At 43.5% G+C, this 18,420-nt stretch overlaps 1 protein-coding gene across 2 annotated transcripts in view; it reads right to left on the bottom strand.

Moving 5' to 3' along the window:
• Positions 1-18,420, bottom strand: part of MDN1 (midasin AAA ATPase 1) — a 334,505-nt gene that overhangs the window by 161,587 nt on the left and 154,498 nt on the right. For both annotated transcript variants that reach the window (XM_077289726.1, XM_077289727.1), the window contains 13 exons: positions 18,257-18,391; positions 16,958-17,096; positions 16,737-16,875; positions 16,525-16,661; positions 15,801-15,942; positions 14,696-14,825; positions 12,385-12,615; positions 9,855-10,052; positions 9,479-9,687; positions 7,224-7,346; positions 6,875-7,072; positions 6,598-6,705; positions 6,248-6,436 (listed from right to left, as the gene is read on the bottom strand). In XM_077289726.1, coding sequence (XP_077145841.1) covers positions 6,248-6,436; positions 6,598-6,705; positions 6,875-7,072; positions 7,224-7,346; positions 9,479-9,687; positions 9,855-10,052; positions 12,385-12,615; positions 14,696-14,825; positions 15,801-15,942; positions 16,525-16,661; positions 16,737-16,875; positions 16,958-17,096; positions 18,257-18,391 — 2,078 coding nt within the window. The remainder of the gene's footprint in view (positions 1-6,247; positions 6,437-6,597; positions 6,706-6,874; positions 7,073-7,223; positions 7,347-9,478; positions 9,688-9,854; positions 10,053-12,384; positions 12,616-14,695; positions 14,826-15,800; positions 15,943-16,524; positions 16,662-16,736; positions 16,876-16,957; positions 17,097-18,256; positions 18,392-18,420) is intronic.

The raw sequence follows: 18,420 nt of genomic DNA, 5'->3' as shown, positions 1-18,420 counted from the left end.
GGCGCCTGAATGTGGGTACCTGCTAGATGATTGACGTATGACACAGCCGTGGCATTGTCCAATTTAATTCAGATGGGTTGACCCGCCAGAAGGCAGTGGACCTACTGTAGGACTACCGTTCGGATCTCCAGAGCAATAATCGGGAGTAGAGGACTGGCATTGGTAGTTACTAGTAACCACTGAACTGGGAGAAAGGCCCTGGATGAATAAGGAGCTCAGAGACTACCATCTGAAAGTCTGTTTGACTTGCTGAAAACGAGCAGAGCGAAGGAAATTGCTTCCATTGTTATCACCATTTTTCCTCAGAACCCTCCCAGCAAATCGAATGAAATGAGGGGATGAGTGATCAAGTGCGCAAGCTCCCTGTTGAAGGACCATGACCTTGTCTGGAGGGAGAATTACCATCCTTCTGGAAGAGTACCGGATCATCCTCAAAAAGGATATCTGCTGGGCTGGAAATGAGAAGTTGTCTAAGTCTAGCCACCAGCCCAGGTGAGAGGGTATCGCAAGTGATATAGACTACTTAGCGTAGTCCTAGAAGGGCGGCTAGACAGTCGACCAAACAGGGCAAGACTACCACGCCTCTAGGGTGCAAGAGGAACAGGACAGCCACCATGAGCCTTGCGAACACTCTGGGTGCGGTAGCAAGGCTGAAGACAAGGTCGTGACTTGAAAATGCTGCTCACCAATGGAAAGGCGAAGGAATTTTTGAAGAGGGTAAGCATCCCGAATGTCGATGGATGCCAGAAACTGCACCTTTTTCTGGTGAAGTAATGGCTGAGCGGAGGAACTCCATTCGAAGAAGAAGAATCTTGTGAAAGGTTGTTAGAAGCTTGAGGTCCAGGATCGGTCCTACTTCTCGTTCCCCTTTTTGGAACCAAGATCCCTTAGATCTAGACTGTCCTGGACAACCCTTCCACTGCTGGTCGGGGCTGTAGGAACGTACGATCCTTTGTTAGTCTCCCGCTCAAAAGATCTGATTGACCAGCTGTACTGTCTTCAGGAAAGGGTTACTGGTGTGAATCAAAAGTAGTTAAGGTCTCCAGCCAGGAGACCATTGCTCTAGCAATCCATGCGGCGGCTAGGGAGGGTAGAGGGCTGGACCCGAAGCTATAAAACGGAACAAACCATATTTGCTATATGACAGACCGTGGCATTTTCAATTGATGACACATCGGGCAGGGATACTGGTAGGTAAATCACAGGAGATGGTACCCGGTTAATCTGCCAAGTGGCAGAATGCGCGGCCGCATCCAGCAGGTCATAGTCTCTTGCCATCGCCGCTCTCTTTTGACGGTGCAGAGTTAAAAATTAGGAACCCTCGATCCACCATCCTCTTAACAGGGAAGTGGAGAGGGATCATCAGCCTTCTTGCATCTTCTTTTAAATAGTCGTGATGCAGAGGGGGGTGCTCAGACGCCCGAAAAGGGTGCCTCTGTACATCCACAGAGTTCAGGTCTTCGGGTGGACAGGACAGGTTGTCTGGCGTTAGGCCTGGATGCAGAAGTGGATACCTGGAGGCGACACTCCGTGTGCCTGTCTGTTGATGGTGTGAGGAGATCGGTGCCCTTAAAAATCAGACCAGGCATGGCATCCCACGTAGAGGCTTCTGTCCACTGAATCGCATATCCGGACTGGATGGCAAATGCTCTACGAGGGAGTTTAGTCTCCTTATGAAGGACACTGTGTAGTCTAGAGTAGGACAAAAGTGGTGGTCAATCAAATAACTAAAAATAATAAAGCCACAATTGGGCTGCAATGATAATTTGTGTAAAATTGTACAATTACAAGAAGACCACTACTTATTAGATGAATGGCAAACCATTCGGTGTAAGAGTAAAACAAAGATCCTAAAACTATGGAATCCAAGATATAAAAACAATAAAACTTAAAATAAATCTATAAAAAATCTAAAAATTTTTTTGAGAAATAATAATGAGGAAAGGTACAATGCACTAAAATGCCTTTATTACATAAATATGTATTTATACAGGGCAACAATAGGCAACTCAAAAGTGTGCCTGTAACTGGAGGACAAAATGGTAAAATTAAACAGCAAAAATAGCACCAATATTGTAACGGACACCGAGAAGGCAGAATATAAAAGAGAAAAAGTTCATACATATATGTAAGAAAGTATAAAAACATATATATATGTATATATTATGTATATAAATAACAAATTTAGTAAAAAATCTGTATATAAAAAGATGGCCGTAAAAAAAGGGGGGGAGGGGAGATATAAACACTGAGCAAAGCTGAATAAGGTACGATCATAAAATATATATATGTGCAAAGACGTGTATAGTAAACACATACTACATATAAGGTGCACACAATGAGTAATAAGGTGCAAATGAAAGTGCAAAGTGTAATGCAAGCTGGTTGAAACAAAAAATATATATATATATATATAAAACAAAATGAGTGATAAGATACAATTGAACACACAAAGTGTTAAAGTGGTGAGGGATAAACCCTAAATCACGAAACTTGCTCAATGTGAAAATTACATACGGCCACAAAAAATATATATATATTTACCAATGCCCGCTAAGTGTCCAGGTCCTCCAGATACCGCACACCCCGACGCGCGTTTCGGACTGTGTCCTTCGTCAGCCACCCCCTGACGAAGGACACAGTCCGAAACGCGCGTCGGGGTGTGCGGTATCTGGAGGACCTGGACACTTAGCGGGCATTGGTAAATATATATATATTTTTTGTGGCCGTATGTAATTTTCACATTGAGCAAGTTTCGTGATTTAGGGTTTATCCCTCACCACTTTAACACTTTGTGTGTTCAATTGTATCTTATCACTCATTTTGTTTTATATATATATATATTTTTTGTTTCAACCAGCTTGCATTACACTTTGCACTTTCATTTGCACCTTATTACTCATTGTGTGCACCTTATATGTAGTATGTGTTTACTATACACGTCTTTGCACATATATATATTTTATGATCGTACCTTATTCAGCTTTGCTCAGTGTTTATATCTCCCCTCCCCCCCTTTTTTTAAGGCCATCTTTTTATATACAGATTTTTTACTAAATTTGTTATTTATATACATAATATATACATATATATATGTTTTTATACTTTCTTACATATATGTATGAACTTTTTCTCTTTTATATTCTGCCTTCTCGGTGTCCGTTACAATATTGGTGCTATTTTTGCTGTTTAATTTTACCATTTTGTCCTCCAGTTACAGGCACACTTTTGAGTTGCCTATTGTTGCCCTGTATAAATACATATTTATGTAATAAAGGCATTTTAGTGCATTGTACCTTTCCTCATTATTATTTCTCAAAAATTTTTTTAGATTTTTTATAGATTTATTTTAAGTTTTATTGTTTTTATATCTTGGATTCCATAGTTTTAGGATCTTTGTTTTACTTGTAGTCTAGAGTAGGACTGGAGTCCTCGTCAATGTACAGAGATTGGATGATGATATAAATAGGCGAGTTCATCCTTTACTGAAGCTCTGGCAAGTCCAGGTCCAAGGCAATATCCGATCCATGTTCAGAGTCTTGTTGACAGCAAATCCTTGGAGAGAGATCATGAAATGAAAACTTCCGTTTTGTAGATGTTTGTACGTTTCTAGACGCCTGTACTTTTCTAGAATACTCGCGGCCCCTGCTAGCTGACGGATCCCATGTAGGAGAGGGACCATGTATATCGGTCCTGCGAGCACTCCGAGCCACGGAGGGATCACGGAGGGATTCAATTTCTTGGTCAGAAAAACCATGGGTTGCGGCAGTGACGAAGTCCACTGACGGAACTAGTTACACCGGGATAAACTGGGATCAGCGGCGGAAGGCTCCTCATTTATGACCGGCTTCGGATTGGTCATGTGCCTTTAAGACCAGGGAATACTGCTGGTCGTGTGCCTTTAAGACCAGGGAATACTGGTCGTGTGCCTTTAAGACCAGGGAATACTGGTCATGCGCCTTTAGATAAAATCTCGCAGAGAGCGAGAAGCGCCAATTCGGGGGGCGGAGCCACAGGCACGTCGTGGGCGGAGCCTCGAGACTTCCATGAATAGGCCCAAGCCGGGGCCTAAATTTCTGCAGCCGGCGCCAGCGTAGAAGTGAAGAGGCGTTGCAGTGGCCGAGAAAATTGAGCGCTTCCGTGCCAGGCGAAAAGCGCCAGGAAAACGGGCAGAGCCGCCTTAGGGCGCCATAGTACGCTTCCGGGGTGCGGCCTACACCGGCTGAAGCCGGGGGCTAAATTTATGTAGCCGGCCGGAGCGTTACCTCAGGGAGGTGGGCCACAGGGAAGCCTGAGACTGACTGTGAATATCCCGCTGAAGAAGCCCATCGCTGGCAGGATCCACTCACCATCGGTGGAGCCGCCGCGGATGTCAGGTATTGCAGCGCGGATGGTGCAGGGATAGAGGGCTAAACCTCAATCCATCATCCCTTTGTTAGGGAGGTGGAGAGGAACCGTCCGCCTCCTTGTGCCATCCGCTTTCACAGTGGTGGGACAGTGGGGGCTGCTCGGACGCCATAGAGAGGGGCCTCTGTACATCCACGGAGTTCAGTCCCCAGGTGGACAGGGCCAGTTGTCCGGCATTAGGCCTGGCTCCAGGAGAGGATACATGGAGGCGACACTCCATGTTGTCGCCTGCTGCTGGTGTGGGGAGATTGGGACCGTGAAGGCACCGTCGCCCCTGAAGTGAGTTGGGCGGGGCTCCGGCGGTTGGCGGGGATTTCAACTGCGGCCTAGTCTGGCTCAAAAAGTCGGTGACTAAATTTATGGAGCCTGCCGATGCAGCGCGTCGGCAGGCTGCGACGTAGCGCCGAATGATTGCCGCTGGCGTCCGGCCAGCGGCACCTCTCCCAGGGACCAGGACCGCACCTTCCACGCAGGCAGCGTGAGGAAGGAAACTACTCACCGCCACCGAGCAGAGATGCAGCTTCTATTGCGAGGGAATAAGCTCAATCGATCCCCCCTTTGCCGGGGGATGGAGAGTCTCTGTCCATCTTCATATGTGCCTGCCACAGGGGACTTACGGATGCGCCTGCCGCAGGGGACTTACGGCTACTGTGGAGACTACATGACGCCAACAGGTGAGGGCTTAAATGCGGAGGAGCCCGGGAGATGCACATAAGAGGTATACTCTATGTGCTGACCATCTTACAGGGGGGAGATCGGGACCGTATAAGAACAGTCGCCCTAGCGTAGATTAGGCGTGCCCCAGTCGTCGCAGGAAAGGTATGGGGAGGTATACTCGCCGTGCTTGCCTGTTGATGGTTCGGGGGAGAGCGGACCCTAGAAAGGAATCCGTCGCCCCCTTCACTCCGTTAATTAAAAAATAAAAATTTACAGAAAATAAAAATAAAAAATGTTGGGGTCTGAAGACCCAAGTGCCTCCTACAGACACTAAGCAAGAACTGGTTAGCTGAGAGCCAGCAGGAGGGTGTATACTGCAGGGCAGGAGCTAACTTTCTTTGTATCACTTAGTGTCATCCTAGTGGCAAGCAGCATACACCCACGGTCTGTGTCCCCCAATGAGGCGAAGGAGAAAGAAACACTTTAGAAAGTTGGTATGAGCAATACTCCTGACTTGCACATTAAACTATCAATGTTTAGCTTATTGGAACCTGACAGCTTCTGCAGATCCCCCACACGGCCACCATATATTTATCGATATCTTTAGGATCTCTGCCTCCATGACAATTCGCAGTTAGCCGGGTGTTCGCACCTTTGCGTCATCAGAGCACTGAAAATGTGTAGGGAGGCAGTGGTGACACAGGACAAGGCCAGCCACCTGATTTGCAGTGGCGGCAGTTATGGATGGCTGCGCACTGTGTCACCACTGCCCTAATGGCCACACATGGTGAGCGTACATCCGGCTTACTGCACAGAGATTTCCAAAGAGCTGGCAGTGACACCACTTTTGCCAATCACGTTACTCAATTCCACATGGGTGTGATAAAATGACTAGCGGGATGATTAGTCTAGGGTTAACATCACTCCCACGACTCATTAAACACTATATTGCAACTGCAGTTATAAAACAATTTGGGGGGAGGAGGGGGCCATATATAGTAATTCACAAGACTATTAAAAGGGCATGTTAGGAAAGGTATAGAATAGTAATAAATACAATACATGGTGGCGGTTTGGGGGGGCCTGGAGAAACGGTCAGGTACCATTTAACATAATATGGGCGCAGAAGCTGTGTCTAAAATAGTGTAAATTGTCAGGTTCTTCAGTACCCGTCAACACTAACCTTTTGTCGATCCTCTTTAGACCTCATTCGTTCGCCGTAAACCAGAAATACATGTTGGGATGGATCATAATTTCCAAGTGACTGATCGTGCAACATAAGATTACACCATCGAAACAGATCCCTCAAATTAAACTCCCATGGTCCTCCTTTTTGGCCCCATTTTCTCTCAGTCATAACTTCCAAGTCAATCTAAGGCAGGGACAAAGCACATTTTGTATAAATTTGTTTAGAAATCATAGTAAGCTTGTGGCCATGTAACATATCGGAGAAAAAAAAAACAGTTTACCAAACTAAATATAATAAATATTTAAAAATATAAACACACAGAAATAAATAAGTCAAATATATACCTGGTTATTGAATGCAACAATTTTATCAATGATGTCTTCACCCAAGGCAGGAAAGAGAGAAAAAGCTATGAACTGCATATCAGATGATGAAAGTTGATCCACAAAGACCTAAACAACAAAATAACAAATAAAGCAACATAGTGAAGCACGGAAAACGACGCCATATAGCACCAGACACAATACGAGCCCATACTTTTGAGCACTAAAATAACGCTTTGCAGTAATGGAACTAAGTGCTACTGACCATTTTCATGGCAAAATCCATAAACACACAAACCTGAGTAAACCTGTTCAAAAAGGATCGTGGAAGTCCTTTCCGACCACCTCCTTGACGAAATGGGTTCTGGCAACCAAAGATCTTTGTTTTTTTATGTTGCACCTGAAAGCTCATTCCAAGTTCTGGAACGTACACCTCGGCACGGTGGTCAAAGCATGCATTGAGTCCTTCTAGCACAGACTGAGATGCCAGATTAAGCTGGTGGAAAAAATAAAAAAAAATCTGAATTACGACATAATAAATGAAGCTGCATACTATGCTTCACTTCCTGCACTGTGCATCTAGCATGGTGATAGTCCTGAAAATAAGCAGTGTAGTAAAAGGCTACAATATCGAGTAATATACTTACCTCATCTAGTACAATCCAATGTCCTGCCTTTAAAGCTGAAAGAAGCGGTCCATCACGCCAAGCAAATTCACCACCTTTGCCTCCTTCAATTGGAAGGTCAGTACCAAATAAATCGGTTACATCCTTCAGAAAAGAAAAAAAATAAACAGTAGTAAAAAACTTTTTGTACAATTCCTAAAATATAAACACAACCACACTCTCGAATTTACAATTTGTACTGGCTTAAAGGAGTTGTCCAGTCTTAAAGGAGTTGTCCAGTCTTAAAGGAGTTGTCCACATCTCTGACTTCGTCCTCATGTTCAATTTGTCTAAAGGCGGGGACAGTGACCCCAAAAAACCACATGACAGCCCCAGGGAGATGGAGAGCGAGTGCCGACACAGCGGGAACAGCGCCAGCATGGGAGGCGAGAATAAGCTTTTTTATTTTATCATGGCCAGGCGTTTGGTGTGAGAAGAGGTTGTCCTAGTAACAGACAATCCCTTTAAGTTACAAGTTTGCAGTCAGTATTTGACCAGTGAATCCTCACATGGAGCTCATGGCGGGAGCGGGTGATGGGACCACAAGTATGCAGTTTTCATACTTCTGGCCACATTCTAACCAGATTGTATCCAGCATGGCTGTGAAGTCGGTAAGCCAAACCTCAGACTCCTCAATTTCCATGACACCGACTCTTACCAAAATGAGCTCCGACTACACAGCCCTGGTATCCAGCCTTGCTCAAAACACTTGCATTGAGTGACACTGTGCCCATCTAGTCGGCACACGAGAGCATATATACAAATCACATACTTGTGGCCATACACCTGTGCTGCTCTCTGTGTCTGCACCAGAGAGAATCATCACAGCGTGCAGTGCGCTTTATGTTAGGATTCACAAGTCTGCAGTTACAGACAGTGACTGCAGACTTGTAGCTTAATATCGGACAACCCCTTTAACAGCTATTCAGAATACCTGGGAACTCCCCAACCCAAAGGTTAAGTTTTTACAAAAAATAGAAACCTATATAAAATTGCAATTTTATCATTCGATGTAATATCAAAAATGCCAGGATCGCCCAATGGACTTATGCGCATAAAAATCACCTAGGATTTCAATGCAACGTTTCCTGAAACTGTCGCCACAAACAATATAAACCAATCTGACCAGCTCCTCCTGAGGATCAGACACCATCTTCAACAGGAGAGGTTCCCTTTAAAGGGAACCTGTCACCCTGTTTTTTCCGTATGAGATAAAAATACTGTTAAATAGGGCCTGAGCTGTGCATTACAATAGTGTATTTTGTGGACCCCGATTCCCCACCTATGCTGCCGAAATACGTTACCAAAGTAGCCGTTTTCGCCTGTCAATCAGGCTGGTCTGGTCAGATGGGCGTGGTGTCTTCCCCCAGATCTTGCTTATTTTTCCGTTGGTGGCGTAGTGGTTTGCGCATGCCCAAGTTCAGAATCTACTGCACAGGGGAGGGAAAAGAGCGCGATCTGCGCTATTCCCCTGGTGATCGGTGGGGGCGGCCATCTTCCTGTGGCCGCGCGTGCGCAGATGGAGCGCTCTGCTGCCTGGGGCTTCAGGAAAATGGCCGCGGGATGCCGCGCGTGCGCAGATGGAGCGCTCTGCTGCCAGGGCTTCAGGAAAATGGCCGCCGCGATCTCCATCTGCGCACGCGCGGCATCCCGCGGCCATTTTCCTGAAGCCCCGGGCAGCAGAGCGCTCCATCTGCGCACGCGCGGCCACAGGAAAGATGGCCGCCCCCACCGATCACCAGGGGAATAGCGCAGATCGCGCTCTTTTCCCTCCCCTGTGCAGTGGATTCTGGACTTGGGCATGTGCAAACCACTATGCCACCAACGGAAAAATAAGCAAGATCTGGGGGAAGACACCACGCCCATCTGACCAGACCAGCCTGATTGACAGGCAAAAACGGCTACTTTGGTAACGTATTTCGGCAGCATAGGTGGGGAATCGGGGTCCACAAAATACACTGTTGTAATGCACAGCTCAGGCCCTATGTAACAGTATTTTTATCTCATACGGAAAAAACGGGGTGACAGGTGCCCTTTAAGATGTGCTCAATACATTAAGAATACAAACTTGATAGAAGAAATATTAACCAATTTATTTCTTTATAGCAAAAATACAGAAACCAGACAAATGTGTCACCAGAGCTTGAAATATTAAAAACCTTCCAAAAAAATGTAATAAACCCTCACATTGTCCATGTTTACTTCAGCTTTATTAGAAAATAATGACAGGTCTTTACCGTTTGTTCGGAAAGGTTAATCCGAACAAGATGATTTCCAGACGCTTTGGCCAACGCAGTGACCAGGCTGGTCTTGCCAACACCTGGGGACCCCTCTAATAAAATGGGTTTGTTGAGTTGCATCGCCCTCAGCAGCCTCTGTGCATTCATTGAAGTGGTTTCTGAATTCAGGGCATATTCATTCAAAGCGTCTTCATGAAATATAGGACCTTGAGGAACAGAAACCGAAACACACAACATGGCTTTATAAATCAGTTTACAACCTGAGCAATCTATAGAATAAGTATTAATTACACAGAGCTTGGAATCAAGAAGGACCTTGACCAGCACAGAATCTGTAAGGTAACAAAAAGACACTAAATCCTGTGTCCACTACCTCTGGTTATGTAGAAGGGCTCAATCCCAAACAAGCTTTCCAAATAATTAATCTTCCGCTCTATGGTTCCCTCATACATCTGTAGGTCGAATTCCACCTCTTCAGTAATGTCGACAATAGCAGAGAGCTTCTCATGTAAGAAACGCATGCATTGCTGCCTGATAGATGTGGCAGAAGCCGAAGAGCAAAATGTAGTGCCTACAAAAGAAACAGGAAGCTTAAAAGACGTATTACAAAAATTTAAGAGGAAGACATAATCGAGCATTTCTTCTTAAAATAAAAACCTCACAATGTGCGACGATTATGAAAGGGGCTGTCCATTGGTCAGACAATCCCATCTCTATCACTAGGTTCCCCCCAAGTAATATATATATATATTATATATACACACACACACACACACACACAACACACACACACACTCACCTCCTATGCGGAGGCCTTCCGGTGATGTCAGCGCTAGCCCTCCTGACGGTTTGTGCGACATGGTCACACGGTCCCTACAGCCTATCAGCGACCTCTTGTCTGTCACCTCCTTCGGGCAAATCTGACATCTGGAGGAAGACACAGCTGTGGCTGCTCTCCGAACGTCACATTTGCCAGAAAGGAGGTGACAGACAAAAAGTCGCTGATTATGTCACGCGAACCCTGTGCCAATGTCACACAAGCCCCAGGAGAGCAGGCGCCAACACCGCTGGAATGGCATCCACACAGGAGGAGAGAATAGTGGTTATTTTACTTGAGAAAAACACAGTGATTGAGAAGGTTGTCCAAGCAGCGAACAAACCCTTTAATGTTTTTTTCTATTTAAGAGAATCTGTCTCCAACCGAGCGTAGAATAATATAGGGGCAGAGACACTGACTCCACCGATGACTTGATGCAGTTTTGATAAAATCACTTTTTTATCTGCATCGGATCTCCCGACTGTACAAGCCCGTCCACACCACTGAATAATCTTTATCTTTATATAGCGCTAACATATTCCACAGCACTTTACAGTTTGCACACATTATTATCACTGTCCCCGATGGGGCTCACAATCTGAATTCCCTATCAGTATGTCTTTGGAATGTGAGAAGAAACTCCAAAAACCCGAAAGAAACCCATGCAAACACGGAGAGAACATACAAAGTCCTTGCAGATGTTGTCCCTGATGGGATTCGAACCCAGGACTCCAGCGCTGCAAAGCTACAGTCCTAACCACTGAGCCATTGTGCTGCCCATTGGCAGCTTTCGATGTACACTCTACATAGGCAGAAGGCAGCAGGGTTATAAAGAGCTCATGAATATGGAGAACTATAAGGCAGAAGCTTTACTCTTCCTCTAGTGATAAAATCACTTATTTGAGAAATGATCAAAACTACAGCAAACAGCTTAGTATGTGAGACATCACTGGAAACGGGGTCTCTGTCCTTACATTCGCTGCTCTCAGAATAAGTGGCAAAAACCTGGTGACAGAATCTCTTTAAAGAGGAATTATGGATCTACATAGTCACACGTAAGGGGAGATCTTGCGGTGTTGATTGGTTGCTATGACAGTTGAGGGGGCTAGCAATGCCATTTTAACACACCCATTGGGCTCTTTAAGGGTACATGCCCAAGGTCAGTAATCGCTGAGGGTTGGACGATGGGTACATCCACATCGTGCAACCCGCGGTGACCAGATTTTACGAGATAGTGGATGGGATTTCAAGAAATCCCATGTCCACTATGTGTCCAGAGATGGACATGCGGCGCGTCTTTCCAGACCGCAGCATGTCAATTTATCTTGGAGAGACGTGAGCCTCCAAAAGACAAATGTCACCCGTACAATGTATTGGATGCGGTGATTCTGCACAGTTCGATGAACACATGCGGAATCACCTGTGTTTTCAATAACCAGCAGCGTGGGAACATAACCTAATAATAAAAAATGCTTAACTGCAGACATTTATGGCATAACTAGTACCTCAGAACTAGGGCCCTATTTCAAACCTAATTTCTAAATAATAACTTTATTTTTTGTACGTACATTGCTATCAGTTTACAGAAATGAGCAAAAAAAAAAAAAAAGAAAAACCCAAGAGCCGGGTCCAGCGGTCACTGAATTCTGATGTCACCACCTTGTGAACCGCCTTTTACCTGCAGGTATCCCCAGCTCCTTTTTCGACTAGCTTGTCTCTGGCAATGTCCTCATTGTGGCGTGAAGCACACTAGACACTGCCCCGGGCTCATTAAACAAAACAGAAGGCTGCAATGCCAGTAGGTAGGGGCAGTTCATAGGATTCCTGTGAATTCATTCGCTCATCTCTAATTTAAAAAAAAGATTTTCCCAAAAGAAAAAATGATCCCCTGTCCAAAAAAAGTCAATTTCTGATTAACACAATATAATTTGAAAATAAAATTGCTCAGTCATTACGTAACAGGAAACGTATTCCCATATTTATTTATTTTTAGCTTGTTGTTTGCATTCAGACATCAGGAAATCATTCACATAATAAAAAATGTTTATTTCAAAAAGCAAATAAACCTGAAAGCCTAAAAACCCACCTGATCCCAAGCCATCGATGTAAACAAGACAAGCAGCATGTATTAGAGCGGTGACGGTGTCCAGGTTAGTTCCTTCGTACGCAGTTTCTGAGAAGTCACTTTTTACCGTGACATTCATGAAATGTACCCAGGAAAGGATGTCTCGTATACTGAGAATGCAGCGGCGTCCAAATTCTTGGTTTGTCAACCATTCAATAAAATCAATGATCAGATCTGCTACTAAAACGGCACCTGAAAATGAGATTGGTCACAAAATGGAGTGAGAACAGCAATCAGTCAGCTAACATATAATCAGACTTTCAGACCTCAAGACACTTTTTAACAAGAAGCAAATATTAGTAAAAAGTCTGCAATCATGAAGACCCAGCAGGGAAAGAGCATACTGTACCTATGAATTGCTGCAATGAATGGTATGACAAGACATATTGCTGGAGTCCGGAGAGGTAACAGGGCGCCTAATCTGGATTGTGTGGGAGAAGGCGGCAGTTTCTCACACTGGGTTATTTCACTGTACAGATCACTGTCATCACGACACAAAGCTGAAGGCCACCTAATATTAGCATGCGGCTGCTCATACCGGACACAGAGCAAAACGACAATGTCAGCTATAACAAACAGTGATTGACCTACCAACGAGAGTGTGCAATACAGAAAAAGAGGATTTTTTTGCCTCTAGAAAATAGCTTGAAAGTAGATAGATCTGATCAGACGTTTAACACTTGATGCAGATTTCATTTGTGACAGCAGCATTAAAGTGGTTGGATATGAGGGGCATGGCAAGTCACTTTTTTACGTAGTTTTATTTTTTAATTGGAGAGGTGTAAATACACACAGACAAGTTTGGCATTACCATAACCGAACTCAAAAAAGGAAACATGCTGTTTATTCTTATCCTTTTGACAAGAGGAATGAGCAGTTTGACAAAATAAAGGGCATCAGTCACAACCATCACAAAAGATTGCCAGCCGTCATTGATGCAAAAAGTCAAAACTGAGAATAAGCCACCCCCTCCCCTCCCATGTTCTAACAAAACTCCTCTCCACTTTCAGGAGTGCTACCTAACACATTCAATTATTCCTAAAGTATTAATAAGTTGAAGAACACATGAAAAAGGGTTGATGAAAGAAAAAAAAAAAAAGAGGGGGGACATGAGGGACCTCAAGGATTTTTAATATTTTCTATGACAGCATCTAATCCAAATACCCCTTTTTTTTTACCAAACTGTCGTTGCTCACCTTCTTTTCCACCAGCATTGTGTTATTCAGACACCAGGCTATTTTGTCTATCTAGGGAGATCATTTGCTAACTAGTGTTTGGCTATGGATTTTCTGGCTTAGTATAGTTTAGCTATGGCCAGCTGGATTGGTTCGGACCCTACCTAATCTCCAACAAGGCCCAAAATATATCTCTTAAGATTGAAAGAAATTTGGAAGCCATTAAAGGGAATCTGTCACCTCATTTTGGCCCTATAAACTGCAGCCACCGCCATTAGGGCTTATCTACACATTCTGTAATGCTGTAGATAAGCCCCAGATGTAACCTGAGAGATAAGAAAAAGAGGGTAGTTAGATTATACTCACCTAGGGGTGGTCCGGATAAGATGGGCATCCCAGGTCTGGGTCTGGCGCCTCCTATCTTCATGCAATGACGTCCTCTTCCTTGCTTCTGTAGCGGCTCCTGCACAGGCGTAATTCTCTGCCCTGTTGAGGGCAGAGCAAAGTACTGCAGTGCGGAGGTGCTGGGAAAGGTCAGAGAGGCCCGGCGCCTGCGCACTGCAGTACTTTACTCTGCCCTCAACAGGGCAAATCAGTACAACTGCACAGTAGCCGCAACAGAAGTAAGGAGGATGACAACATCGTATGAAGATAGGAGGCCCCGGACCGGACCGCGACGCCCATCAGACCGGAACCAAACCGGGACCGCCCCTGGGTGAGTATAATCTAACTCGTTTTTCTTATCTTTCAGGTTACATCGGGGGCTTTGTGTGAGTTCTGCACCAGAAATAATTGAGACTTTCTCTGGCTCGTATTAATCAAGATCTTCTCTGTCAATTCAAGAACATCTTCCCACTCCTTCAAAGAGATGTGTTTTTATTTTAACAGGGCAAACATCCAGAATGAGAAGGAAATGTCCTAGTAGTGGACAACCTCTTCAACCTGCAGATAAACCCGCTATACGCAGGCTAATTGCTTTTTTTCAGAGGTTCTCTTTAAACTGTATGGCTAGGTGTACTTTCCTTTGAATAAGAGTGTAAATACTTTCTAATTAGGCTTGTTTCCATACTTTAGAGGGGAAAATAAACAATAACTACCATTGTCATCTGATAAAGTGAGAGTCATTCCTGGATTCAGATTGTGCTTGATTATTTCTATGAGATCCAGTCGATCGTTACTTTGAGGACACCAAATCTCTGTAAATCTGTTGCGAAGGGCAGGTGAAAGCTGTAAAACAAAATTTTTTTGACAATTTACTAAACAATCTTGACCACAGTGTTAAAAGCACAGTTTATAAATCCTAGTTGTAAAGAAACTTATGGGTTTTAAAGGGACACACTAAATACATAGCCATATGGCGTAGTTCCATTTTAGGTGAAGAATCAAAGCGAAATGTTTTTCTCTGGGAGCAAAAAGAGAACTGGGCGATAGTTTGTAAACAGCTGTTCTCTGTTCTTAAAAGTTTTCAACAGCTTCAGGAGGAATTTAATTTATCTTGTAACACTTTTTACCAATATGTAAAAATCTGACATGTATCAGGTATGATAGAACTTGGAATACAACGTCATCCTTTAATACATTGCTGGGCAAACTGTGGTCCGCGGGCCACATGCGACCCTTTGGCTGTGACTGTCCCGCGGGCAGGCACAGAAAGTATCATGAAGTACAATATGTCAAGAGAAAACAGTCTCAGAATTGGTAAGATCCACTGAAACGTTCCAGAGTTATCTCCTCATAAATTGACAGTGGTCAGAATTGTAAAATTTATATAATTTATACAATGTGATTTTCTGGATTTTATTTTCGATATTCTATCACTCAATTATAAAATTAACCTACACTTAAAATTATAGACTGTTCATGTCTTTGTCAGTGGGCAAACTTACAAAATCAGCAAGGGATCAAATACTTATTTCCATCACTGTAAATGGAGGGGAAAGGAACACCACTTTCTCAAGGCCAGATGAAGGGCAGTTTAGTTACCCTGTAAGCGTCTGCCTGTTTGTCAACTCCCTGGCACTGCAGTCAGTGTTTAAATTTCATCCCTGTCTTCTGAGAACTTTGTCGGGTTATCCCATTCCCCCAATAAAACAGATGAGAAAGTCAAGCTACACTATGTAAATTTGACTTGTGACAACACGCACACAATTATGTACATTTACAGTTTGTGAAGAATATACTTTAACATTATAAACGGAATACCTCTTTTTTTCCAAAATCTCCACCAGGGTTCATAGTAGCAAAAATTCGGAAATTTGGTCCAGCTGTTAAAAGTTCCACCTCGTTGTCATCCTGTTTGCCCCCCTTTTCAGCCAACACCAACGTCTTTTCCACTTCAAGAACACTAAAATGACATTAGTGATTTAAAATTACTTTACCCAAAAAAGGAAGTAATGAAACATAAAATAAAACAAAAAGACAAGCATTCTAAAAGGGTTGTCTGCTAGTCATGAGCAAGTGTGCTCGCATAAGGTCTTATCTGAGCATGTTGGGGTGCTAATAGAGTATTAGAGCACGCCAAAGCTAATGTTCGAGTACCCGCGGCTGCATGTCTCGCAGCTGTTCGACAGCTGCAACACACGGCGACTGGAACATCGTATTAGAGTACGTCAAAGATACTCTTAGCACCCGAGTATGCTCAGATAACACCTTATCCGAGCACGTTCGCTCAGCACCGTTGTCTACTTTAGAAAAAAAAAAATCTGTTCTATACCATGTTGCTCGTAGAGAGAACGGACTGATCACCTTTTACATGGTCACTGCAGGGAAATGTAACAAATACTGTCAAGTTTCCCTATAACTTTTAGCAGATGGTGTTCCAAGGAGTAGGACACTTCATCATTTCTTCAACATTTTGAAATCACATAGCTGCCTAAAACCCACAACAAACTGTTAAGCAACTACCTACCACATATGAATGACTTACCTGTTTAATCTCTCCAATACAGAGTCATCTGCAAGTGAAATTTCATCCAACAAGAAAAATCCATCTTCCACCATAGCCAATACTAATGGACCATCATGCCACTCAAACAGCTTTGAGCTGTCGTCGTCATCCTCATCCTATAGAGAAAAATATTCATTACTGGCAAACACAGCAGTGACAAACCAATCCATGCAACTCGAGAATAAACTTACTTTGTCTTTGGACTTGTGTCTGACAGGTCGCAGCCCTCCCAAAAAATCGGAGGTTTCCATGTGTTGATGACAGTTAACAGAGTAAAGCTTCTGATTTTGTAAAGCTGCAAACAATTGGCAAATGGTGGTTTTGCCACATCTATAAAACGAAGGGGAAGAGACTGTAAAGTAAGAGACACTAATAAAAGAACAAAATTACCGAATTAAAAACAGAAACTAACCCTGTATCTCCTACAAGCAATATAGGTTCACCAAATTCCAATGCTCGACCCACGAGAACTGCAAGCCTTCTCATTCCTTGAGTCCATACAACATGTGAAAAATTATGATCCATTGCATCACCTAAAACAGACAATTTTTCTGCAATAAAAAAAAACAAAAACACATTTACATCAGGCTATGTTATTTCTTCTCCAGAAGTCAAAAAACTCTGTATTCTGAAATAGAAATTGACTTGGAAAAAGCTTCTTGTGATGCAAGTTACCTGCGGTGAAGATCCAGACGCAGATTCCTGTCTAAACACTACAATCCACTAACATTCCGCATTCTATGCTGATAAATACATCTTATCATATGTATTCAGGAAAGCTACAGGTGTCCGCTGAACATTTGGGCATGGCGAAAAATTTAAAAGCAAGCCAGATGCAAAACAGTGGTGGAGAACCATGTACTAACTATATGCATCAATAATAAACTTCTGATGGGATAAAAACCTGCTCTAAAGTAAAAACAAATACTATTTTAACTGCCAAGATCAATCATATAAGGAGCATACTGTCCATGAAACTACTGAAGAATTAGGTTTAAGGTTACAGGGATTGTCTATTACTTGGATAAATCCTTCTTAAATGGAATCTGTCATCAGGTTTTTACCATTTCATCTGAGAGCAGCATAATGTACAGAAATAGACACCGATTCCAGTGATGTTTCACAACTCAGCAGAGCTCAAAAAGCTGACCCCGCCCACACCACTGATTAGCAGCTTTCTGTGTATTGACAATAAGCTACTAATCAGTGATGGGGGTGTGGTTGGACCAGAATGCATCTGGGCAGCTGGTCGAGCAGTGATAATCTCCTGCAACAACAGCTCGCAGCCTAATAAGCGACATATTGCTGAAATCAGTGTCTCTGCCCCTACGTCATGCTGCCCTCAGATTACATAGCAAAAAAACAGCTGACAGTTTCTCTTTAAATACTATGCTCCACGGTATTAAAAAAAATAATAATAATCATAACTCACCCCGGATCTCCTAGGGTTCACATGACAAGGATATGGCACGTAAGCACTGCAGCCAAACAGCCATTAGTGGCTGCTGATTGGCTACAGTATTCTTGAGGCATAAAAATGTCATGTGGTTCAATCGAGACTTTGTGCCAACATCACTGTAGCAGTTCCTGTGCCGAAGGCTTATTTTTATTTTACACTAGGGAACCAGTATTAAAAAAAAAAAAAAGTTGTCCAAGAATAGACAACCCTTTATCAGTGTTTCATGGAAGGCCCTAATCCTTGAATACTTACCCAATTGCTTTTGAACACTATCCATGGAGAAGAGGATTTCTGGCACTACTTCTTTCTTGAAGCACTTTTTTATTACTTTTAAGATGACATCAACCTCCTCCTGTTTTCTCACTCTGCCAGCAAGCAGCAAGAAGCCTAAAGGAATAGACAAATTGGTCAGATCT

The sequence above is a fragment of the Ranitomeya variabilis genome, chromosome 2, assembly GCF_051348905.1.
Source record: "Ranitomeya variabilis isolate aRanVar5 chromosome 2, aRanVar5.hap1, whole genome shotgun sequence".
Lineage (NCBI taxonomy): Eukaryota > Metazoa > Chordata > Amphibia > Anura > Dendrobatidae > Ranitomeya > Ranitomeya variabilis.
The sequence above is the reverse complement of the archived record's forward strand: the minus strand, read 5'-3'. Positions and strand labels throughout refer to the sequence as shown.